Source organism: Artibeus jamaicensis, unplaced genomic scaffold, assembly GCF_021234435.1.
Source record: "Artibeus jamaicensis isolate MK-2021 breed Jamaican fruit bat unplaced genomic scaffold, CSHL_Jam_final contig_471, whole genome shotgun sequence".
NCBI classification, from domain to species: Eukaryota; Metazoa; Chordata; class Mammalia; order Chiroptera; family Phyllostomidae; genus Artibeus; species Artibeus jamaicensis.
This window is the reverse complement of record NW_026521850.1, coordinates 4,419,221-4,442,616: the sequence shown is the minus strand read 5'-3', so window position 1 is coordinate 4,442,616 and position 23,396 is coordinate 4,419,221. Positions and strand designations below refer to the sequence as shown.

Genomic DNA, 23,396 nt, shown 5'->3' with positions numbered 1-23,396 from the left:
GGCATTGCAGGTGCCCCCAGGGGCCAGGCAGAGGGCAGCGTGGGCCCCTCTCATCCCAGCAGGGTGTTCTCATCATCACTTAGCTTTCCTTGTTTTTTTTTTGGTGGGGCGTTTAGGTAAGATCCATATTTTATGGATTAAAGTCCACACTTCGGTGGCATTAGCACAAGCATCACTCCAGTTTAGTTCCAGAACGTGTCCTCTTCCTGAAGGAGACCCCGTACCCATTAGCAGCCACTCCCCTGCCCCTCCCCGCCCCTCCTCCCGGGCGACCACCCGTCTGCTTCCTGTCCCAGTGGATGCCCCCGTATGTCACATAAGCTTCACGCAGGTGTCAGAACTCCACTTCCCGAAATGCCCACGGGGATCGGCCCCGTTTTGCCTCCTGGCCCATTCACACGCACCTTTCAGCGGCTGAGACTCCGTGCGGCCCGCCCCCCGCAGCGCCTCCGCCCGACCGGCCCTGCTCTGTCTTTCCAGACCTGTCCTTCCCGGACACCCGCACGTCCAGCTGCAGGAGGACGGCCGGGTTCTCAGAATCCCCAGCAGCCGCCTGGGGGATGAGGGGCGGTACCAGTGTGTGGCCTTCAGCCCGGCCGGCCAGCAGGCGAAGGACTTTCAGCTCAGGATCCACAGTGAGCACAGGCCCCGCCCGGCCCCCTCTCCGGGCTGCTCACCAAGCCTCCTTTGGCTGCCCGCTGCGTGGAGAAGGGACAGGGCAGGAACGGGGGCCCGGGCAGGGAGCTCCCAGTCCGGTGAAGCTTGGGGAGGGACAGAGGGAGTCTGGACCGACCCAGCTTCGCAAGTTTTATCAATCCCAATACCACTCCGGGTGATTGTTTCTTTAACTTTTTCTTTAAATCAAGTCACTCTCGTTACACTGAAGCACATTTATTTAAAAGGACATTCAATATTGCCACTGTAAGTGGGGAACCAGGTCCACTTGGCCTTGATGGGAGGAAGCTGTAAAGTCAAATGCATTGAAAGAAAGGGTCCTAAGCCCTGGCTAGTGTGGCTCAGTGGATTGAGTGCTGGTGTGGGAACTGAGAGGTCGCTAGTTCAATTCCTGGTCAGGGCACTTGCCTGGGTTGTGTGTCCAGGTCTCCAGTAGTGGCCGTGTGAGAGGTAACTGATCACACATTTATGTTTCTTACCCTCTTTTTCTCCCTCCTTTCCCCTCTCTCTAAAAATAAATTAAAATCTTTAAAAAGACCTGGAAGTGCTCAGGCATGAGCTGCCTGCAGAGGGCGCTGAGCTGTGTTGCTGTCTGCGGTACAGGGCGCCAGGGAGAAAGTGCTAGAAAGGTCGAGTCCGTAGCTGGACCAAACAGCCTTCCCCATTGTAATGCAGCTGGAAGGAGACTTGGGAGCGTAGCCGATCCACTGTGACTCATGCTGTGGCCGTGCACCCCGGGGCTCACCTTGGTACCTCTGGGGGCCTGCGACCTGCCCTGTGGGAGCCGCTAATTGAGTTTAACCCCTCGTTTTATAGATGGGGAGACTGAGGCCCAGCAAGTGGAAGTGACCTACCCGGGTCTTACAGCCAGTTAGAGGCAGGGTGGGGTCCAGAGCCCAGCCGTGCCCTGCACCCGCCAACCTCCACACATGCTGTGATGGCCCGGCTTGCTTTTCACGTCAGCATGTCCCAAGCCGGCCTCTCCTGTCCCCAGACTCGACTTCTTTCCTGCAGTCAAAGCCTGTGATGCGTGAAGTGCTTGTGATGAGCATGCCACTCTGGGGGGTGGGACACCAGCTGCCTGTGGGAGGGTTCCTCACGAGTGTCCCCTTCACTGTCCCCAGCACCTCCCACCATCTGGGGCTCCAACGAGACAAGTGAGGTGGCCGCCATCGAGGGCCACCCGGTGCGCTTCCTGTGCGAGGCCCGAGGAGTGCCGGCCCCGGACATCGCCTGGTTCAAGGATGGGGCCCCGCTGCCCCCGAGCCCCGAGGTCGCCTACACCAGAGGCGGCCGGCAGCTGCAGCTTGGGAGGGCCCAAGGTTCAGACTCAGGTGTCTATACCTGCAAGGCCAGCAACGCCGTGGGGGTCGCAGAGAAGGCCACCAGGCTGGAGGTTTACGGTGAGTGGCCGGGGTCTGCAGCGAGCCAGCGTCGTCTGGGTGAGGCTCTGGGCCGCCACAGCTTCCACCTGTCTGAGACGATGGTCAATGAGGGGCGTGGCTCCGAGGTCTGGCAGAGCAGTCGGGGCAAAGGTGTGTGTAGGTGGTCAGGGTGGGGCCTGAGCTGGGCCCGTGAGACATGGAGGGCAGAATGCAGGCCCGTGGGCTCATCCTGGCCCCTAGTGAGGAGTCAGCTCAGGAACTCTGCCCCCAAAGGTGCAAGGGGCTTGGGTGTTGGAGCCCCAGGACCGGAAAGGGAGTTGGGATGTGTGGTGTCTGTGGGGTGAGCCCAGAAGCAGCGTGGGGACTCTTACTCAGGGATCTGGAGACTTGCTGGAAACTGAGTGGGAAGTACATGTATGTGTGTGTGTTTCATTAAATTCCCAAAGGGGCTTGTGACCCAAACCAGGCGGAGAGGCACCTCCCAGGCCATTATGGTCCCATGTCCCCGAGAGGGCTCTGTGGGCCGAGCCATGTGGGGGCCTCCCCACGAGGAAGCAAGAAGCCCTCCAGTGTGGCCGTCCGGGCTGGGTTCTGCCCTAGTCCCGTCTGCTACCGCAGGCCAGGGAGGGGGCTTGTGGAAACAGTGGCTTCGATCTTAAGCCTGGGAGCCCATCACTTTCAGTTCAGTGGATGCCGATACCTACTGTGTGCCATTCTTGGAGACACGCGCAAAGCAGTCATTGTTCTGCTTATGATGGTAGCACGACAGACCAAAGGTGCAGGGGTGTCAGGGAGGGGCACTGCCAAGGGGCAGAGGGGGGAAGAGGTGCTTCCAGCCAGGGGCCCAGGGCAGGCTTCTGGGAGGAAGGGTTTCTGCTAGCGCAGGTGAGGGAGGAGGCTCCTCCCATGATGTGGCATCTCCAGGGGCTTAACCAGGGCTGGCTTCCAACTCTGGTCCCTGAGTAGCCCCCTGTGCCTGTTCCCTAGTCCCGCCCACCATCCAGGGTGCTGACGAAGGGCCACACTTAGTGAAGGCGGTGGCCGGGAGACCCTTGGGGCTGGAGTGTGTGGCCAGAGGCCACCCGCCCCCGACCCTGTCCTGGCACCATGAGGGGCTGCCGGTGGCGGAGAGCAACGGCACCTGGCTGGAGGCGGGCGGCGGTGTGCTGAGCCTGGAGAGCCTGGGGGAGGCGTCCGGAGGCCTGTACAGCTGCGTGGCCAGCAGCCCGTCGGGAGAGGCCGTGCTGCAGTACAACGTGGACGTGCAGGGTGAGCCGGGGCCGCCCCACCTGAGTCACGCGGGCTGGGGACCCCTCCTCGCACACCTTCTAGGAGCTGCTGCTGGTCAACAGGCTGGATGCTTATTGAGAACTCCCTGGGGCCCAAGGCTGGGCGTGGTTCTGTCATCTTCCATGTGACAGACGTTCCTCAGGCACCAGTTCTGGGCTGGCCCATGTGGCCTTGGAGACAAGGCAGGGGACCAGGCAGGCAGGGTCCTGAGCCCTGGGTCTGGTGTGGAGAAAGACATTCAATAAACAGGACAAGCCTCTGGGAAGCAAGGGGACCATGCACCTCATCTTGGGTGGTCCTGGAAGACCTCATGGAGGAGGGACCATTTATGGGGGATTTGAATGGTAGACAGTGGCTTAAGCCTTGCTCTGGGGACCCTGGGGATTTGGAGGGCGGTGCTTTAGGCCAGGTTTGCTCAGCTCTAAACACCTGGTGGGGGACCCTGTCTGCAGTGCCCCCACAGCTCCTGGTGGCTGAAGGCTCGGGCCAGGTGACCACCCTCGTCGGACAGCCCCTGGAACTTCCCTGCCAGGCCTCCGGCTCCCCAGTGCCCACCATCCAGTGCGTATGGGGTGGTGGAAGCCCGGCCGGGGCTAGGGGCTGTGGGCAGAGAGCTCGTGCTTTGGGGATAGGTGGGGACAGGAGACACCCCATCTTTCCAGGTGTAGGCAAAAGGCCACTGAGCCAGAGATGTGTGAGCAGGCAGAGATGCTGCCTGGCCTCCTGGCTTGTCTGGCTGGCCCTGTCTTCTCCAGCCTCAGGCTGACCCAGCCCCCTTCCCACCCACCTCAGGTGGCTGCAGAATGGCCGCCCAGCCGAGGAGCTGACGGGAGTGCACGTGGCCTCCCAGGGGACCGTACTGCACATCGACCGCGTGGAGCCGGGCCACGCAGGCCTCTTCTCCTGCCAGGCCACCAACGAAGCAGGCACTGCAGGGGCCGAGGTGGAGCTGTCCGTGCATGGTGAGAGGGTGAGGCGGGTGGGGGCCAGGAGGCCAGGGCAGGTGGGGCCCGAGGCCCAAGGCCACCTGTGCCTGCAGCAGGCCCAGAGGCCCGGGAGGGACATGGGGCTTGTCTTCTCTGGACAGTGCTTCTGGGCCGGACGTGGCTGATCTTGGCCATTCAACACGCTTGTTATCAGTCCGGTCCACAGGCTCTCCCTTTCCTCCCCAGCCTTCCCCCTCTGCTGACCATGAACTTCTTTCAATTCTTTAAATGCATCAGATCTCTCACCTTCGTGCTTGCAAATGCTGATTCTGTGCCTGGAACATTTTCCTTCTTCGCCTGTTAGCTATTCCCTATCTTTCAGGTCTGTCAAAAAAAAAAGAAAAAGAAAAAACTTCCTTTAGGAAGCCCGCCTTGATTTCACTGTGGTGCTGATCCACACTGCCCACCCTCCCTTGGCTCTGGCTCACCACCCACTGTGTTGAGAGCACTTGTTTGGTTGTCCATCGCTGCAGTCCAGCCCTGGGAGCTCTGAGGGGACAACACCGTGGACATTCTTTGCTGGTCCCTGTGCCTAGTACCATTTGGGGCACAGAGTAGATGCTCAATTAATGGATGGGTGGATGGATGGGAGAATTTTTAAAGAAAGGAGAGAACTTGACCTACTGGCTCCCAGTCTGGCACTCTTCCCCCAAGCCAGGGGGCTTGAGTGGGGGAGGGCTGGAGGGCAGCCCTGCAAGATTATTTCTTATTTCCCAGGCATTGAGGGGGTCACTGGGTGCCCACTGCACCCGTCCTGAGCCTGACCCTGACCCTGTCCTCCCTGCCTCTCCCCCCACCCAGAGCTCCCATCGGTGGTCATCATCGGGGATGACAACATCACAGCCCCTTTCCTGCAGCCTGTGACCCTACGGTGTACAGGGACTGGGGTGCCTACCCCGAGCCTCCGCTGGTGGAAGGATGGGGTGGCCCTGGCAGCCTTGGGGGGGACCCTGCAGGTATGTGCAGGGGTCCTAGGGCTTGCGGGGCAGCCTTGCGCAGGTGGAGGGGCCACTTGTTAGGGGCTCTGGAGACCCCAGAAGGGCCCTGCAGCCCGGGAAAAGGAGGAGCCCAGAGCCTACCCTGCCCCGGGCATGCTCAGTGGACCTGGGTGCTGGGCCTGAAGCGGGGGGGGGGGGGCTCCTTTAGCCTAGTCCACCTCCTAGGCACTTCCACTGCCAGAGGGAGAACGTGGGGGAAAGGAGAGTGTCCCCAAGATCAGAGGGATTCCCTAGAACCTAAGCGTGTGGCTCAGTGCTCCACCCCCAGAGCCAAACGTGAGTCTCACTTCTGCTCCTGGGGTCAGCAGCAGCCAGGCCACTTGCCACGTCCCAGCTTCCTCATGACTGACTTCCGGTTCTGGGCCCTGGCCCTCCCCACCCACCCCACCCCCATGACACACTGCTGCCCTGCCCCCGCCCCAGATTGAGAAGGCGGACCTGAGGGATGAAGGGGTCTACACCTGTGCCGCCACGAACCCGGCCGGGGAGAGCAGGAGGGACGTGGTACTCAAGGTCTTGGGTGAGTTCACGGGCACCGGGTGGTAGGGGATCACCTGAGGACCCTCGGGGCCGCTGCGGGGGTCAAGAGGGTCATGGGCTTTAACATCACAGGTGTGCACTTGACTTTGGAAGTGGAAAGAAAGCCCTGTGCTCTGTGGCCCCTTTGGGCTGTTTCCTGCGGGGCTTTTAAGGGATACCCTCGGCCGCAACCCTGCTCACCTTTGCTGTCTGACTCGTTTCTGCGGCTCCTTCCTGCCCTTGCACATGTGGGCAGACCCTTTTTGTGGCCGTCTGCGGTTCCACCTCCCCGCTGCTAGGCTGGGGCCCGGCTGCTCCCGGGTGGGTGCCGGGGTGGTCCTTGTACAATTGCAGGGAGGGTCGCAGCCCAGCACCTTTCTTCTTGTGCAGGGGGTCAGGGGTGGGGTTCCTTGGTCAGAGGGCATGAGACATCTGGGAGCTCTTATTGCCCAGGACCCTTTAGGAAGCCTGGGGAGGGGTGGGGATGGCTGGGATTTGGCCTACCAGAGCCCGCCCCCACCGAGGGCTCTCCTCGTCTTCCCCAGTGCCCCCCAACATTGAGCCGGGCCCAGCCAGCAAGGCAGTGCTGGAAAATGCTTCAGTGACCTTGGAGTGTCTGGCTTCGGGTGTCCCCCCTCCAGGTAAGCCCCTGCTGCAGCTGGCCCCAGGCCCCCATCTAACGAGGCTGGCCAGTGCTCCAGGGCCCACTCTGGCTGTGGACAGAACGGGAGGGAGTCAGAAGGCTCTTGTCCCTATTTCTTGCATTTCTTTCTCTTACTTCTCAGCAGCGGTTCACCCAGTGCCCAGTCCGTGCCAGGCACCACCAGGGCCCAGGGCCTTTGGGTTAGTGGCTGGCGCAAACCTGCAGGGCTTCTGTTCGGTGGTGTAACTTCCCAGGGCTGCCCTGGGGTTGGGTGTGAGTGTGTGGCAGACAGGCTGGGCCCACGAGGAGGGCCCACCCAGCTTTGGCTGGTGTAGTGAGCCCTGGGGGGTCATTGCCCCATCCCATGGGGGCAAATGCCCTGTTAAGTTCTGGAATGAGTTTTGGAAAGATGTCAGGAAGCGCAAGACACAACTGGTCCATAGTTATGAGCCTGCTGTTTTGGGGTACACCAGGTTCCCTTCTAAAGGAGAATGTGAGGGGGACCAGGCTGGCTTTGACTCTCCTTGCTTCCGGCTGCCCCAGCCTCCACCCTATGGTGCTTCCTCTCTGCCCTTGGCGCCGTCTCAGGCAACACTGCCCATCGCACAGGCACAGAAGGGCTGGCAGGACCCCCTGCATCTCTCTTCTCTCCCCAGACATCTCCTGGTTCAAGGGCCGCCAGCCTGTCTCGGCCCAGAAGGGAGTCACGGTGTCAGCCGACGGCAGAGTCCTCCTCATTGAGAGAGCCCAACTGTCTGATGCTGGGAGCTACCGCTGTGTGGCATCCAACGTGGCAGGTCACACGGAACTGCAGTACAGCCTGCGGGTCAACGGTGAGCCGCCCTGGGGCGGAAGGGGTCCTTGACCAAAAAGTTGTCTTCCATCGTTCGTCTGTCAGTCTACTCATCCATCCATCATCCATCCATCATCCACTTATCCATCCATCCATTTATCCATCTATCCATTTATTCATCTATCCATCCGCCCATCTATCTATTCATTACTCTTCCTTCCTTCCACCCACCATCCATCCACCCATCATCTATCCATCTATTCATCCACCCTTTTCCCTCCCTCCCTCCCTCCCTCCCTCCCTTCCTTCCTTCCTTCCTTTGCCAATCATTCATTCCTCTATCCTCCCATCCATCCTCCCATCCATTCAACATTTATCCATCCACCCATCCATCCTTCTGTCCATGCATGGAAATACCCAACTGTCTACCCATGGATCCAACCATCCATCTGATTGTCTGCCCATTCATCCACCCAGGTGACTCTCCATCCATCCACCTACCCACCCACCCACCCATCCATTCCACCATCATTCCTCCATCTCTCCATCTTCTGTCCAACCACACTTATTAAGAACATGCTCTGGGACAAATCCTGGTACTGCAGCCCAAAAAAAGGCAGGCCCAGGAGCTTTCTGCTAGTGGAGCAGACAGTAATTAGATAGTTACCTAAAATACTGTTTCCTGGCCATTGTGACCGGAGCTAGCGAAGGTAAGGTGCAGCTGTGCCTGGGGAGGCCAGGAGGCCTGTTGGGGAGCTGGGTGCCTAGATAGAGCTCTCCTGCCCAGGCCGGAGTCTGCAGAGGCCTGGGGAGTTCAAGGAACTGAAAGGAGGAGGAGGCTGGGGGCCTGGAGCTCACAGAGCAAGGGGGAGAGGGGCCAGACGGGAGATGGAGGGGCCAGGCCTTTATCCTAAGACCAGTGGACAGCTGGCAGGAGCTCTGCGCAGCCTGGCTTATGTCTCTCAGATACACCTGTGTCGTCTTCTGTCCATGAGGGGCAGTGTAGGACAGTGTTTGATCAGGGCCTCTGAGTTGGAAGACAAAACCTGCCCACACCATCCCCATGGTCGCTGACCGGGGGCCCCAGTTCAGGAGCCGCATCTGCCACTGCCTCTCTGGTCAGCCCTGGGCAGGTGCCTTGCCCTCCCCGAGCATCTGTGTCCCATCCGTAGCGGCCTCCTGCTGGTTCTGGGAGGATGAGAGGAGCAGCCTTGGGAACCGTGTGGTGTGCGCCCACATGGAGAGTGGCCGCCCCTCTGCTTTCTTGTGTGGCGTGTGGGGGCGCCCCTCCGGGGGCCCTCCCCTCACGCCCCCATGAGGCTCAGCCTGTGCCCTGTGTCGCCCGCCCTGCAGTGCCTCCTCGCATCACGCTGCCACCCCACCTGCCAGGCCCCGTGCTGCTCGGCGCCCCCGTGCGGCTCACCTGCAATGCCACCGGGAGACCCAGCCCCACTCTGATGTGGCTGAAGGATGGAAACCCCGTGTCCACCGCGGGGGCCTTCGGCCTCCAGGTCAGTCAGGCTGGGTGGCCCCAGCTCGCCTCCCTGCTGCCTCAGGAGGTTCCAGGAGCAGAGGCCAGGCCCTGGGAGCTGCGAGGAGAGGGGGTGGCAGTGATCACCCAGGACAGTTGGAGGGAGGGAGGAAGGCGGGCTGCTAAGTGGAGAATCTCGAGCATGGACCCAGACACACAACTCGCGGCACTGGAGCCGGCCACGCACGTGGTGTAAACTCTTCCAGCTGCTGAGCCCTGGCTGGTGCAGCTCTGTCGGTGGCGGGCCATCCTGTGCCCGAGAGGTGGCAGGTCCAGACACGTACGGAAGGCAGCCAGCCAGCATTTCCCTCTCTCCCTTCCTCCCTCTCTGTCTCTCTGAGAGCAATGAAAAAATGTCCTCAAGTGAGGATAAAGAAAGAAATTTCCCTAGTAGCTGCATTAAAAAAGGAGTAGGAAGCAGGTGAAACCAACTTTACTAATACACGTTAGTTAACCCGGTGTAACCCGGAAGTACCGTTTCATCACACGATCAACATAGAAAATTACTAACATTTTCCGATACAGTCTTCTTCTGTACTAACTCTGACATCTGTGTGTGTGTGACACCTGGGGACCGACCGGCCCTGAGTAGAGGTCCCAGTGGCCACAGCAAAGCTCCCGACGACCCTTCCGAGGGCCGATGTAATTGCCCGCTGGCCAGCAGAGGTCCTGAGATCCGGTGTAGCTCCTGGTTGCCCTGCGCTGGGGGTTCTGGGGGCTGGAGCAGGCTGCCAGGTGTGCCCAGCAGCAGGGCCAGCTTAGGAGGGTGCGGGCGCTGGCCCCTGGGGTGCAGGGCCTCACCTCACGTGCGCTTCCTCCTGGGGCATAGGTCTTCCCCGGCGGCCGCGTCCTCACGCTGGCCAGTGCCCGGGCCTCCGACTCGGGCAGCTACTCGTGTGTGGCCGTGAGCGCAGTGGGCGAGGACCGCCGGGACGTCTTCCTGCAGGTCCACAGTGAGTGTCAGGTCCTGGAGGCCACCGGGACCAGGCCAGCGGGGGTGTGTCCAGACGCCTCCCCAGGGAGGAGGGGCGGTTGGGTGTGAGACTGGCCGGCTTGACCCTTGTGCGGGGTCTGTCGGAGTGTGAGCCCCCTCAGTGTGGACAGGGGGTAGCTGGGCAGATCGAAGTTCAGGGAACAGGTAGGAGCACAGTGGAGCAGCAGGGGCCCATGGCAAGAGTCGGGAGCGGGACGTGGCCAGTGCCCTGGGTCGAGTGGGGGCGGCAGCTCGTTTGGGAATGGGAGTGTGGGGGGGTCGGCAGGGTGTGGACCTGCGGTTCAAACCCCGCTTCTGCCGCGTCCTGGCTCCGTGACCTCGGGCCAGGCACTTCACTGCTCTGGGCCCCCACTACTTCGTTTGTCACGTGGGTGAAGGTGGCACCCACCCCGAAGGGTGTCACAGCGGGGTTCACCACAGTCACATAGATCTCAGCCACATTGCTCTTGTTTTAAAATTCCCTCGTACAGGATTTTGTGGGGGTGCAGGAGGGAACTCTGGGGAGTGGGGAGCCCTGCGGGAGGGTGGAGGCAGTGTTCTGTTCCAGCTCTTTCCTGCTGCTGAGGTCAAGGTCATAGTTAACAGTCACTGAGTGTCCCAGAGCCCAGCCACCTGTGTCCCCCAGGCAGCTGCCTTCATCATGCTCAGAGGGGCCGAGTATGGTCTCCCAGGCCTCACGCGGTGGCCCAGTGCTAGGACTGGGGACTTCGGCCGGGACCCCTGACCCCGCCTTCCTGACCCTGTGCCACACACGCTGCTTATGTCTCAGACAAAGGGTGGCTGGGGGGCCTGGCTTTAAAAACATTTTTAAAAATAAAAATCTTACTAATTTTAAAACTATTTTGAGATAAGTGTAGGTTCACATGCAGTGGTAAGAAATAACACGGGGAAATCCTGTGTCCGCTTCACCCGCTGTCCCTTGGTGGCGGCATCCTGGATTAGGTACAACTAAGGTGCATTCAACCCAGGACGGTACCGCTGTCACTGTCCACCGCGCTCCTCGGCTCTGGGGGACGTTAAGGGGGCATAAGGGGCCTGCAGTCCAGGACGCCAGCCTCATCCTAACGGTGGCTACTCCCTGCTGCGGGCCCCACCCAGCAGCTGAGACGGCCCCTCTCCTGCCCCCCACAAAGCACCCCCCCACATCCTCGGAGAAGAGCTGAACGTGTCCGTCGTGGCCAACGAGTCAGTGGCCCTGGAGTGCCACAGCCATGCCGTGCCCCCTCCCGTGCTGAGCTGGCGGAAGGACGGCCGCCCCCTGGAGCCACGACCCGGAGTCCGCCTCTCGGCAGACAAGGCCTTGCTGGAGGTACGCGGCCACAAAGGCTGACGGCAGGGGCCTTGGTCAAGAGTGGGGCTGGGCCCCGGGCAGGGCAGGGGCTGTGGGTGCCCCCCGGCCTCCCACCAGGTGCTGTTCAGCTGTGTGTGCTCCACAGGCCCCTCCAGACCTGACACCAGGGCACATGTTGCCAACTGGTCAGAGCAGCTTCTGGCCAAATGGGGACCAGGGTGAAGCCCCAGGAAGGAGCCCTCAGCTCTCCCTCTGTTTGTCACTCCTTGTTCCAAAGCCACCTCGCATCTAGGTATTTAAGGCCCTAGATCAGGCCTCTGGCCCAGCAAGACAGTGGGTAGCAGGAGTCAGCCCAGATTTAAATTTTAGCTCCCCGCCCCCCACTTCCCCCGCTGGGCGGCCTAAGGAAATGCCCCAAGGCCTGGGCTGTCAGGTTTCTCACCTGCAAGCAGGCTGGTACCTTTCTTCTGGGGTGGCTGGGAGAATTCTCAGGGAGTGAGGAGGCCTGTGACGTCCTGGCCTGCTGCCCTGGAGAACAGTGTGTCCGCATCCAGTCCCCTGGGGGGCGGGCATTGTTCCTGCCGTTGGGAGACCCTCCCGCTGCTCCAGCCTGCTTCTCCCTCCCCCACCCGCTCCGCACCTTCTGAAGTGATCATTCCAACTCCCTCCCCTGTGTGGTCCCCACCGCCCAGAATGCCTGCCTCTCCTTCCCTTCCCCCCTTCAGAGCCGTGGCTGTCGCCCACCTCATCAGGACCTGGCGCCCACAGTAGGGTCCCTTCTCCCCACCCTCTTCGTTCTCCACCTTCTCCTCTGAGCTGAGGCTGTGAAGTGGGGTGAGGCCGGTAGGGCTGCCACCAGCTTCTGGAAACTTCATGGTGCGGGAGGTGCTGGAGGTGCTATCGTCACCCCCAGGTCCCAGATGGAGAGGTTGAGACACAGTGAGGTGAAGTGACATGCCCACAGTCACAGGGTCTGTCCAGGGTGACCCCGTCTCTGTGCTGCCCCCACTGATGCTGGGTCATGTGGCTCTCGGCCAGGTGGACAGAGCAGAGGTGTGGGACGCAGGCCGCTACACCTGTGAGGCGCTGAACCAGGCGGGCCGCTCGGAGAAACACTACAACCTCAACGTCTGGGGTGAGGGTCTGCTGGGCTGGGCTGGGCTGAGGCTCCGCCTGCGCTGCGCCCCGCATGCTGGCCCCACCCCCGCGTGTTGGCCCCGCCCCTGCATGCCCAGGGGATGTGCGGCCCTGACTGGGGCCCAGGGCACAGCCTTCTCCACTCCTGTCCCTCCATCCACCCACCCCCTGCCTGCTGCCCGCCTCTTACCCTTTCTTCTCTTAGTTCCTCCAGTGTTCCCCTCCACGGAGCCCCGCACCCTGACTGTGGCTGAAGGGCACCCCGCCAGGCTGTCCTGCGAATGTCGGGGTGTCCCTTTCCCCAAGATCACCTGGAGGAAGGATGGTAGGGTCGCTGTCTGGGAAGGGGCCAGGGCTCCCAGCAGACTTGGGGACCGAGCAGAGAAAGGGCTGAGGGAAGTGTCGCCTCTGCACCCCCACCCCCACCCATTTCATCTCAGCTGGGCTCTGGCCTGGGGGCACCCGGCAAGGGCAGGGAGGGGCAGTGAGGGTGGGACTGGGCGAGTTCCTGACCAGGCAGAGAGGGCACCGGAAAGGCGGGGGGCTGCTCAGCGGGCGGGCGGGGATTTGGCCTGCCGGTGAGGAGCCTGGCGCCACCGCCCCATCACCGAGTCAAGGCCGTGGGGCAGGTCTGTGGGGCAGACCCCAAATGTGGGGCTTGTTAATTTCGAGATGACTTAGGCACCCGGTGAGATGTCTAGTGGGCAGTCACAGGTAGATGGTGTGGCTCAGAGGGGAGGTCAAGTCGAGGTAGGTCCCCAGGGCAGAGAAGAGGGTGTCAGGAGGAGGAGCTTGGCCATGTGGTCACTGGAGCCCCGCCCCCAGCCTGGGGGGGCTGCTCTTGTACAAACAGGTTTGGGGCCAGGAGAGTTGGTGTTTAGGGCAGCGCTGGAGACTCGTAAAGTCCTTCTTGCTGCCCAGTGTACCCACGGCTTGGTCTCCACCCCCAGGCCATGGAAGGGTCATCCATTCAGTAGCCGTCCCTGAGGCCTGCTGTGTGCTAAGCCCTGAGCCCCTACGATCCCTGCGGAGCGAGGCAGGGCGTCTCAGGTGGACCTGGGTTGGGCTGGATTCAGACAGAGAGGCCTGCAGATAAGTCTGTGATGGGAAGAAGCAGGGGTTGGGAGAGGTCAGCAGGGTGCCAGGATCAGGTCTGGTGCTCAAGGAGGGCTTCCTGGCAGAGGTGACATCTAGGTGGACACCTGAATGGTGGGCAGGAGTCAGCCAGGGTAGTGGGAGGACAGATGTTCCAAGTGAAAGGACCGGGAACCCACAGCTTTTTTCCTGCTGCATCCAGGCCAGCCGGTCCCTGGGGCAGGGTCAGGCCCCGAGCAGGCGTCGGCGGTGGGGCGGCTGCTGTACCTGGGCCTGGCCCAGCCAGGCCATGAGGGCGAGTACACCTGTGACTGCAGCAACGTGGCAGGAAACAGCAGCCGGACCCTGCAGCTGGAGGTGCACGGTAAGCTGGGGGGACCTGAACCAGGCAGGAGAAGCCGGGCGGGGGGACCCCACCCCCAGAATCCACGCCAGGACAGGAATGGTGAGGACGAGGATTCTGTCTGTGGCCTCTGTTAGACCAGCGGCATTTTATTGATGGCCCTTCCCAGGGAGCTTCCTGCAGCTCCTGACCTGGGCCCTCGAGGGGCGGCCCCACGCAGCCCCACGGCCCAGCGGGAGAAACACAGCAGGGAACAGCTGGACACTGAGAGAAGGGTAGAGCTTCTCCGAAGCTGAGATCTGTAATGGAGACCTGTCTCCAGCTGCTGGTCCCGCAGTGACCCAACATCTCAGTCTTGCAGAAACCATTCTGGGAAACAAGGCTGAGAGCAGCGTTTCCGAGAGAACGCCAGCCCCAGTGACCATCTAGGCCCCAGGAAGCCCCCGCTTCCGAGGGAGGAGACCCTCGCAGGACTGGGGGCTGGGCCGTGAGCTCGCTTTCTGCACAGCAGGCCTCTCCCCAGGATTCCCAGGGCGGGGGAGGTACCATTGTGACCCCATTATAAGGATGGAAAGTGGAGGCCCGGAGAGGTGAGGCCGCCCGGCCAAGGTTGTACGGCCAGTAAGTGGCAGTGGGGACCATGGGCCAGCCTGGGGCCGGGTGGCCTACAGCAGATTTCTCTCCACCCCAGTCCCCCCTCAGATCGCTGGCCCCCGGGGGCCCCACACACAGGTCTCCGTGGTCCAGGACGGGGAGGCCACTCTGGAGTGCAACGTCACAGGGAAACCCCTGCCCAGGGTGACCTGGGAGCAGGATGGCCAGCCGGTAGGGGCGGAGCTGGGCCTGCGGCTGCAGAACCAGGGTCAGCGCCTGCACGTGGAGCGGGCGCAGGCTGCCCACACCGGACGCTACAGCTGCGTGGCCGAGAACGTGGCTGGGAGGGCCGAGAGGCGGTTTGCGCTGTCGGTGCTGGGTGAGGACCGGCAGCCTGCCGGAGGGGGGCAGGCCAGGGTGGGGTGGGGTGGGAGTGTGGAGGGGAGCGGCAGGGGCACGGACTGGAGAAGGCCCAGCCAGTTCAGTCTCACGCCCTGTTCTCCCGGGAGGCAGGCCCCCAGGGGGGCCAGGCTGCTCTCAAACGGGGACCGGCCTCACACAGCCCTGCTGACCCTGCCTTCTCTCCCCCTGCTCTCCCGTACTCACTGTTCCCCGCTCTGTTCTGGGCACTGGGCAAATGAGCAGTCTCCCTGCTTCGTGGCTTATATGCAATGGGGGAATTGAGGGGCCCAGGCCCTGTCATGCCTGGGAAGCCGGGGTGGCCTTCTGTAGGAGGTGGCCTGCCAGCTGCAGCATAAGAGCAGAGTGGGAGTTCATCAGGTGCCCGTGTGAGGGCCAAAATGTGGAGCAGAGGCCCAGAGGGTGACAGGTTCAGGGTGGCTAGCCTCAAGATGTCAGTCTTTCCTGGAGCTCCTGCTGTACACCTCAGGGCACAAGCGGGAGTGGTAGGAGAGAAGATAGGAGAGACGGGCAGGGGTCGGTTTAGGAAGGGCCCCCTCGTCCTGCTCCAGTGCGGCTGGGACCCCCTGCCACCCGCCCGCTCTCCCTGGCCCGAGAGGGGTGGCCTCCTTCGGGAACACACGTGTCAGACCCGCAGAGGCCCACGGGACCCTGACGTGCGGTCTGGGGACGCGTCTGTGTCGCCTTGGTCTCATCCCAGGCCCCCTGCTTGGCCCTGGCTCCACCCACACACTGAGCCGAGCGCTTTACCCACGTCCGTCCTCCTGGCCTCCCTCGGAGGGGCTGGGGGAATGGAGGCCCACGGCGCCGGCCTGTGGCTGCTGCTCACTCCTCTCGGTGGGAGCGGCTCTGACCCGTCCCTTCTGCTCCTTGGCCTCTCCCGATGGCGGGGGGTGGGGATCCCAGGGAGGCGGTCGGGGGTTGGGGAAGGGGCACACAGTCCTGTCTGCACCCTGAGTGGAGTGGCTTCTCCGTGTCTAGTGCCCCCAGAGATTGTCGGAGACTCGGACCCGCTGACCAACGTCACCGCCGCCTTGCACAGCCCCTTGACGCTGCTCTGTGAGGCCACAGGCGTGCCACCCCCGGGGGTCCGCTGGTTCCGAGGGGAGGAGCCCGTCAGCCCTGGGGAGGACGCCTACCTGCTGGCAGGTGAGGAGCCAGCCAGGAGGGTATCTGGTGAGGAGGTCTGGTCCTCTGCTTCTGCCCCTGTTCATCATACGCCCATGACCCGACCCTGACCTGCCAGGTAGGCCCAAACATTGTAGCCCTCAGTGCCCAAACACCGGCTGGGTGGTGGCTCCAGAGAAAACATTAGATGTGAACAAGTTTGGGAACAGGCCTCCTGCTCCGCTCCGCTCCTGGGCACAGACAGCAACTGGTGACAGAGTCAGGGTTCCCTTCAGTGACAGTTCTCACAGCACTCACGTAGCCCCCCCACAGAGCGGTGACAAACTTCCGGAAACCGTGGTCCGAGCACCTTCACTCTGAGTGTTCCTCCTCCTCACAGAGTTCCTGTGTGACGGTTCTCGCTGGCACACGAGTGGGAAAACTGAGGCCCAACAGGCAGTGTCCCATCCAGATCTCGCAAGGACTTCAAGGCCCCCTGAGGTTCACCCTCAGTGACCCATAAATTCTTCCCCACAGGGATGTTCCCATTATTGTAAAGCTAGGGTGGCAAATAAGTGTCCCCCAGTGTACCACTTCCAAGCATGTGGCAGGGGTGGCCTGATGTGTTGTGATGATACGGGTGATACGGGAGAGTGGTGATCGACTAGTGATGTCTGCTGCGGGTCCAGGAGCAGCAGCGCTTGCATGTCTGTGCCTTCCCTGCGCCCCTCCGGGAGGAGCTGGCTCACCTCCAACAGGTCTTTAGAGGAAGGTGCCTTCTTGCAGGCTCCGTCAGAGCAGCAGGGCAGTCCGACCCGGGCCAGGCCCAGTGCTGTCCCTCTAGCCCCAGCCAGTCCTCAGAAGTGGGGCCAGCCAGGTGACAGGTCCTTCTTCTTCAAACAGCATCTCAGGCTTACCCGGGTGTGTGTCTTAATGTCTAAGGGGCTCCACCCATCTGTTCGCCCTCCTGGGTCTGTTTCCCCATCCGAGGAATGGAGCACTGGGGGAGGTAGATGCATACACTCTCATTATGACGCCTGGAGCGCTCCTACTCCTGGGGGCCAGCCCGGGCTCAGCTTGAGACAGAGGCTGCTCGGGGCCGTGCCTGGAGTCCACCCTCCCCACTCCCCAGGCGGCTGGATGCTGAAGATGACCCGGATACAGGAGCAGGACAGAGGCCTCTACTCGTGCCTGGCAAGCAACACGGCTGGGGAGGTGCGGAAGAACTTCAGCGTGGAGGTCCTGGGTGCGTCCAGCCCCACGTCCCCAGCACTCGGGTCCTTTCCCTCCTTCCTGGAGGTCATGGGGCTGGGATGGGGGCAGGGCGAAGGGCTTTTGCTGTAGCCGGGGCCCGGCCCAGGAAGGAAGGACAGGCCAAAGCTTGTTGTTTTGTTTTGTTTTGTTTTTTGCCTCATCAGCAACCTCTGCTCTGAGGCTGCCATGGAACTTTCTGAAACAGCAGGAACTAATCCCATGTGGCAGGGAGAAAATATTTTTAACGCCTCCCACACTGCCCACCTTGATCGGGGCCTTCTCCCAGAAGCCCTGGTGCTCCCCTCGGCCAGCAGTGAAGCTGAGTTAAGCGCGTGGCCCTGTAGAAGTGGCACGAGGGGAAGGGAAACCAAGGCTCAGCGGCCTGAGGCGAGATGCCGTGGGCTCTCGGTGTCCTGCTCGGTGTCGGTCCAGCCGAGTGAGCCAACCTGGTTGGTAACCAGCTGTCTCCCTGCTCTCCCAGTTCCTCCCAGTATTGAGAACGAGGACCTGGAGGAGGCGATCAAGGTCCCTGAGGGACACACAGCCCACCTGATGTGCAACGCCACAGGTAAGGAAGGCCACACCCGGTGGCTGGGCGAAGGGCGACAAGGCAGCTTCAGAAAGGGGGGGCTGGGGGGCTGGCCTGCCTGTCCCCGCCCCTCCGTTCTCCATCCCAGCACTGACCGCACTGGTCCACAGTGGCCTGGTGATATCTGTGGACCCCCGCTGGGCTCTGGGCTCCCTGAGGACCCCAGAGCTACCTTGGCACCATGGTTCCCCCAGTGCCTGGTGTAGTGGGCTCCAGTTAGCACTTGTGGGTTGGGGTAGGTGGGTGGGTGCTGGCTGGATAGACAGGTGATGTATGTATTTATGTTTGGATGAATGGATGGATAGGTGGGTGGGTGGGGGAAGATGGGTGGGGGAAGATGGATGGGTTGATGGATGGGTGGGTGGGTAGATGGATGGATAGGTGGACGGATGGAAAAAGTTGTCTTCTGTCTGTACTAAGCCACCTCTGCTGACTCCTAGGAAAGGAAAAGGCAGTCGTACCACTTGGGAAAAGGCCCAGGCCACCCCTGGTGGCTGCTTCTGTGTCTTGCCCTGCTGCACGGGCCTCTGGACTGAGATGGAAAACCCATGATCCGCCCTCTACCCCAGCCCGGTCAGATCCTGCTGAAATGTCTTACCTGCCTCTCTCCTCTGCCTGCAGGCCACCCCCAGCCCAAGGTCACGTGGTTCAAAGACGGCCGACCCCTGGCTGGCGGAGACACCCACTACATTTCTCCAGATGGCGCCCTTCTGCAGGTCGTCCAGGCCAACCTGTCCAGTGCCGGCCACTACGCCTGCATTGCAGCCAGCGCCGTGGGGGAGAAGACCAAACATTTCCAGCTGAGCGTCCTGGGTGAGTGCTGGACCCGTCCTGGCCACACGGGGTGCCCGCGGGAGGGAGAACCGAGCCGACCAGCTCCGGCCGACATCTTCCCACAAAGTGCCCTACTGTTTTTATTTTCGTTTGCACCTCTCCAAGTTCAACAACAACGGTAATGATAGCGGGTCTATTGCCTGACGGTTTATCATAGGCCAGGCATTTGGACAGGCCTTATTGGTGGAAACTTTACAACCACCCTAGGAAGTGGATGCTGTGCTTGTCCCCATGTCACTGAGGAAGGCGTGTGGCTTAGAGAGATGACGTGACTCCTTCGAAGCATCTATTTCCCGAGGGCCGTGCAGCACCGACTGTCTGGTTAGGCTGGAGAAACGGGTTAAAAACGAGAGGACAGAGACTGGTTTCGAACAGTCTGCTTCTCCAAGTGTCGCTGCTGGAACAGGGAGGGCCCTGCGGCAGCTGAGAGAGGAATTTAGGACCAATGAGAGCAGAGCTGCTCTGCTCAGCGGTGAAGGGAACTCCACTCCCCTGCCCCACCCGACCTTCCACCGGGCCGGGGGTGGGGGTGGGGTCCCGTGGTTTGGAAACGGACAGGATCAAGAAGGCTCTGCTTTAATTCGCACTCTCTGGATGGGAAGAGGCTACTGGGGAAAGAGAGGCAGAAGCTGCCCCGCTCCCCCCATGGTCTTGCTTAGTGGCGGAGAGCTGGCGCTCGGGGCCACCCGGGCTGGAACTCGAGTCTGGCTGCCTCTGCCTGGGCTCCCCTGAGCCTCAGTTTCCCTCTGGGTAGTGCAGATTGCAACAGCACAGCGGCTAGACACCAGCGTGCTCGGGCCCATTGTCAGGACTGCGAGCTCACGAGCACCCTCCTGGTTTCCTGTCACAGTGGTTCCCACCATCCTGGGGGCGAGCGAGGACAGTGCGGACGAGGAGGTGACCGTGACCATCAACAACCCCATTTCTCTGATCTGTGAGGCGCTGGCCTTCCCCTCCCCCACCATCACCTGGATGAAGGACGGGTTGCCCTTTGAGGCCTCAGACAACATCCAGCTGCTCCCAGGTGAAGCCCGCTGTGGGGAGGAGCGGGGGGTTGGAGGAAGGGACTGGTGAACCAGAGTCATGTGTCATGCCTGAGGGTGACCCGGCCCTTCCCTGAGAGCAGGCACCCACGGGCTGCAGATCCTGAATGCCCAGAAGGAGGACTCAGGCCAGTACACCTGCGTGGTCACCAACCCTCTGGGGGAGGCCGTGAAGAACTACCACGTAGAAGTCCTCAGTGAGTTGGGGCCTCCAGGGCTCTGGCCTGGTGGGTGGGCCCACAGCCGTGCGGGAACCCTGGGACCCCGGCTCCCGGGCCGCACTGTCGTGGGGTTCATCTCCTTCAATAGTCACCAGGCAGCCAGGCCAGCTGTGTCATTCTATGTTAGGGTCACAGACACTGGGAGGAGGGGACGGTGAGGCAGGACTTAGGCCACCCAGCGGCCCAGACCCTCTGCAGTCCTGGCTTCTTTCTGCTCTGATGTGGCCAGAGGCTCCTCGGCCTGAGACCCCCGAGGTCCCCCAGAATCCCCCTGCCCCAGGCCTGCCCTGCCCTATAACAGTCACTGACAGACACTCTCCTCTCTAAGTGACGCCCCCCCACCCCTGGCCCTGGGACCAGGGTGAGCGTCTCAGTGCCCTGCCCCAGGCCTGCTGCTCAGACCCCCTTATGATTTTCAGTCCCCCCCTCCATCTCCAAAAATGACTCCATGGGGGAGGTTGCTGTGAAGGAAGTGAAGACCAAGGTCAACAGCACTTTGACCCTGGAGTGTGAGTGCTGGGCCTCGCCCCCGCCTGCCATCAGCTGGTACAAGGATGGACGGGTGAGCTCAAGAACCCCGAGCAGCCTCGGGTGCCCTCCCCGGAGCCCCCTGGGCCTGCTGGGAGCCTTCCAGTGCACGCAGTCGGAGCCCCTGGCCCCAGAGCAGGCCTGGCCCGCCTCCCCCTTTAGTGTCCCCTGCTCTGCACAGGGGACGGGTCTCGAAGTCCTATGCTTACCCGTTTCATTCTCTCCCGGTTTTTAAGTTATACAGATTTGGTTTAGAAACTATCATTTTGCTGTATTTTTAAAACTTTATTAAGATCTAAGAACACTCGTCTGGGTACCCCTCCGTCTGTGACACCCGCTCCCTCTCTGGCCCTCCCCCAGCCCGTGACCCCCAGCGAGCGGCTCCGCATCCTGGGTGAAGGGCGGCTCCTTCAGATCCAGCCCACGCAGGTCTCCGATTCCGGGCGCTATCTCTGTGTGGCCACCAACGTGGCTGGCGAGGATGACCAGGACTTCAGTGTGCTCATCCAGGGTGTGTGGGGGCCAGCGGGGCCTGGTGGGGGCACGGGCCAGGGGGCAGGGGGCGGCATGGCTGGGGGTGGGGAGTGGTTGCCCCCGGAGTGGTCTGGCAGGGGGCTGCCCACCCCCTTTCTCACCACTGCCTGGCACATCTGGCCCCCAGACCCCTGGCCTGGCCTCTCCCGTGAACTGACTCTGTGACCTGGGGACACCCCTGCCCCCAGACCTTAGTCTTGCCTTTGTACAATGGGGTGATTGAATCAGGTCGCCTTGATGTGACCCCTGAGTTCTGAGAGCCTGTGACTTTATACCCATGTGCTCCGATAAACACACTGGTTAAAGCTCAGTACCCAGCTTCCTCCCCTGAAAAATATCGCCCCATTGAGAGAAGCCTTTTTGTGTCCATTAGATGTGCGTGTCAGAGGGCAGGAACCTTATTCGGGTGCTGAGCATAGCAATTGCTCAATAAACCTAGTTGAAGGGCCCTGGCTGGTGTGCCTCAATGGCTTAAGCACTGGCCTGTGAACCAAAGGGTTACTGGTTTCGATCCCCAGTCAGGGCACATGCCTGGGTTGTGGGCCGGGCCCCCAGTAGGGAACATGCTAGAGGCAATCACACACTGATATTTCTCTCCCTCTCTTTCCCTCTCCCTTCCCCTCTCTCTAAAAATAAATAAATAAAATTGTTAAACAAACAAACAAACAAACAAACCAAAACACTAGTTGAAGGAATGAATGAATTTTTAAAATGTCTTGACCTACGGGATTGGCTCATCCCTCAGCTTTGTGTCTTAACGGGTCTTAACGGCTTTGTCATCCCCACCCCCCCAGTGCCCCCCATGTTCCTGAAGGCGGGCGATGCCATCGAAGCCTTTGAAAGCCCTTCCTGGGAAGAGGAGGCCCGGGGCGGGGTGACAGAATACCGGGAGACCGTGGAGAGCAGCCCCGCGTACCTGTACTGCGACACCAGCGCGGTGCCACCCCCGGAGCTGACCTGGTACCGGGAGGACCGGCCCCTCTCAGCTGCAGATGGGGTGTCAGTCCTGCAGGGTAGGCCGGGCTGCAAGGAGAGGTTGGGGTGCTTGCAGGCAGGGACCCAGGCCCCACCCACATTGGGGCGGGTCCCCTCGGTGGCCCTCCCACAGGTCCTCGGGGCTCTCCTGGGTGCTGTTTGCTGTGTGACCTGGGGCAGGGCCTGGGGCCTCTCTGGACCTTCGCTGCCCTTTGTAAACCCGGACTAGACGGGCATCAAGCTCTGCAGTGTCTAGAAATAATGGGCCAAAGCTGTCGCCCTCCTGGGAGGGGGAGCCACTTCCGTGTTAGCATCTCGTGACCCCCCAAAGTGGAAGGACCTCTTCCAGGGCTCAGAAGCACCCTGGGGTCCAAGGCCGTGGTTCATGTGACTTGTTTTTTCACAACTTTAAATATTTATCTAAGTTGATTTTCTTTTTTAAAACAACACGTTTGTTTTAGTTTAGTTTTATTTGTGTGTGTGTGTGTGTGTGTGTGTGTGTGTGTGTGTGTGTGTGTGTGTGTGTGGAGGATTTTGAATGAAGAGGCTCTGGCGAAGGGCTCAGAAACGCCTGGCTTCCCCGGGCGGCTGCCCCAGGCCTGACCGGAACTGGCAGGAGTTCCAGGCACCACGCGCTGTACCGCGTCAGACTGGGGATTCGGCGGTCTCCGGCTTAGGGTTCGCCCCGTGTCCTGCCAGGCTGGAGCCCATGGTGGGGGTGGGGGTGGACAGATGAGGTGGGTCGCATGTAAGAGGGACACGCCGACAGGCAGGGTCATTCTGGGGTTTGTACTTCGGCTTTTGCAAAGGAAGGTGGCCCCTCGGAGATCTGGCAGAGAACAGTTACTGAAAGCTGTTTGCTCCTGTCAGAAACCCCTGGACTGACCCTTAGCCTGCCCTCTGCCCTGGACACTGACCCAAATCCTAGGTACACAGTGAGCTCAGTCACATGCTGGTCCCTGGCTCTGACTCTGACTGTAGATTAATCCCAGTCACCAACCAAATCCCGGCCACAGCAGCTGACCCCCAGACCTAGCCATAAACCTCCAACCCCACCCTTGACCTCTGACCCTGGCCACTGACTCCCAATCCTAAGCACAAAAGTGACCCTGACTGTGGCCATGGCCTCCCTAATCGTGACACTGTCCCCTGGCTCTGCACGCAGTGAGCCCCCGGTTCCAACCCTGGTCACCAGCCCCAACGGCCTGGGCCAGAATGTGAACACAGAGTGACCCTAGCCTGGCCCCTGCCAGAGACCAGTTGCAGCCCCCCCAAATGCCAGGGTCTGGCTGGTCCTAGTTGGCTCTGGGGCCCAGAGGTCCCAGGTGACAACCCCCCACCCAGGAGCCCCCACCCTCAACCAGCACAGAGGTTGCTGCCTCTTTGCCTCCTAAGGGCCCCTGCCCAGCTCGCTGGCCCTTCCCTCTGTCCTCAGCGAGGAGCCGGGCTCAGGCGGCACCGCTGGGTACCCTGGGGAAACCTCAGTTTTTCCATCTGTGAGATGGGGGTATATACAGAGTCTGAGAGCAGGAATATGCTCGGCCGGGCCTGGCACACAGCAGCCTTCCTGGGCTTTATTTGACCCCCAGGCCCCATGAGCTGGGCAGGACAGGCAGG

The 23,396-nt window shown here is 61.3% G+C and overlaps 1 protein-coding gene across 1 annotated transcript in view; it reads left to right on the top strand.

Annotated features, from left to right (window-relative positions):
* HMCN2 (hemicentin 2) overlaps positions 1 to 23,396 on the top strand; it is a 130,574-nt gene that overhangs the window by 66,315 nt on the left and 40,863 nt on the right. Inside the window, exons 30-54 of the mRNA XM_053667844.1 lie at positions 481 to 635; positions 1,800 to 2,078; positions 3,048 to 3,329; positions 3,803 to 3,911; positions 4,143 to 4,312; positions 5,138 to 5,292; positions 5,758 to 5,854; positions 6,399 to 6,494; positions 7,153 to 7,329; positions 8,643 to 8,800; positions 9,650 to 9,773; positions 10,948 to 11,123; positions 12,144 to 12,240; positions 12,448 to 12,567; positions 13,540 to 13,701; positions 14,372 to 14,653; positions 15,676 to 15,843; positions 16,934 to 17,047; positions 17,537 to 17,623; positions 18,266 to 18,457; positions 19,329 to 19,502; positions 19,605 to 19,718; positions 20,162 to 20,304; positions 20,631 to 20,781; positions 21,599 to 21,817. Of these exons, the coding sequence (XP_053523819.1) occupies positions 481 to 635; positions 1,800 to 2,078; positions 3,048 to 3,329; positions 3,803 to 3,911; positions 4,143 to 4,312; positions 5,138 to 5,292; positions 5,758 to 5,854; positions 6,399 to 6,494; positions 7,153 to 7,329; positions 8,643 to 8,800; positions 9,650 to 9,773; positions 10,948 to 11,123; positions 12,144 to 12,240; positions 12,448 to 12,567; positions 13,540 to 13,701; positions 14,372 to 14,653; positions 15,676 to 15,843; positions 16,934 to 17,047; positions 17,537 to 17,623; positions 18,266 to 18,457; positions 19,329 to 19,502; positions 19,605 to 19,718; positions 20,162 to 20,304; positions 20,631 to 20,781; positions 21,599 to 21,817 (4,001 nt within the window). The remainder of the gene's footprint in view (positions 1 to 480; positions 636 to 1,799; positions 2,079 to 3,047; positions 3,330 to 3,802; positions 3,912 to 4,142; positions 4,313 to 5,137; positions 5,293 to 5,757; positions 5,855 to 6,398; positions 6,495 to 7,152; positions 7,330 to 8,642; positions 8,801 to 9,649; positions 9,774 to 10,947; positions 11,124 to 12,143; positions 12,241 to 12,447; positions 12,568 to 13,539; positions 13,702 to 14,371; positions 14,654 to 15,675; positions 15,844 to 16,933; positions 17,048 to 17,536; positions 17,624 to 18,265; positions 18,458 to 19,328; positions 19,503 to 19,604; positions 19,719 to 20,161; positions 20,305 to 20,630; positions 20,782 to 21,598; positions 21,818 to 23,396) is intronic.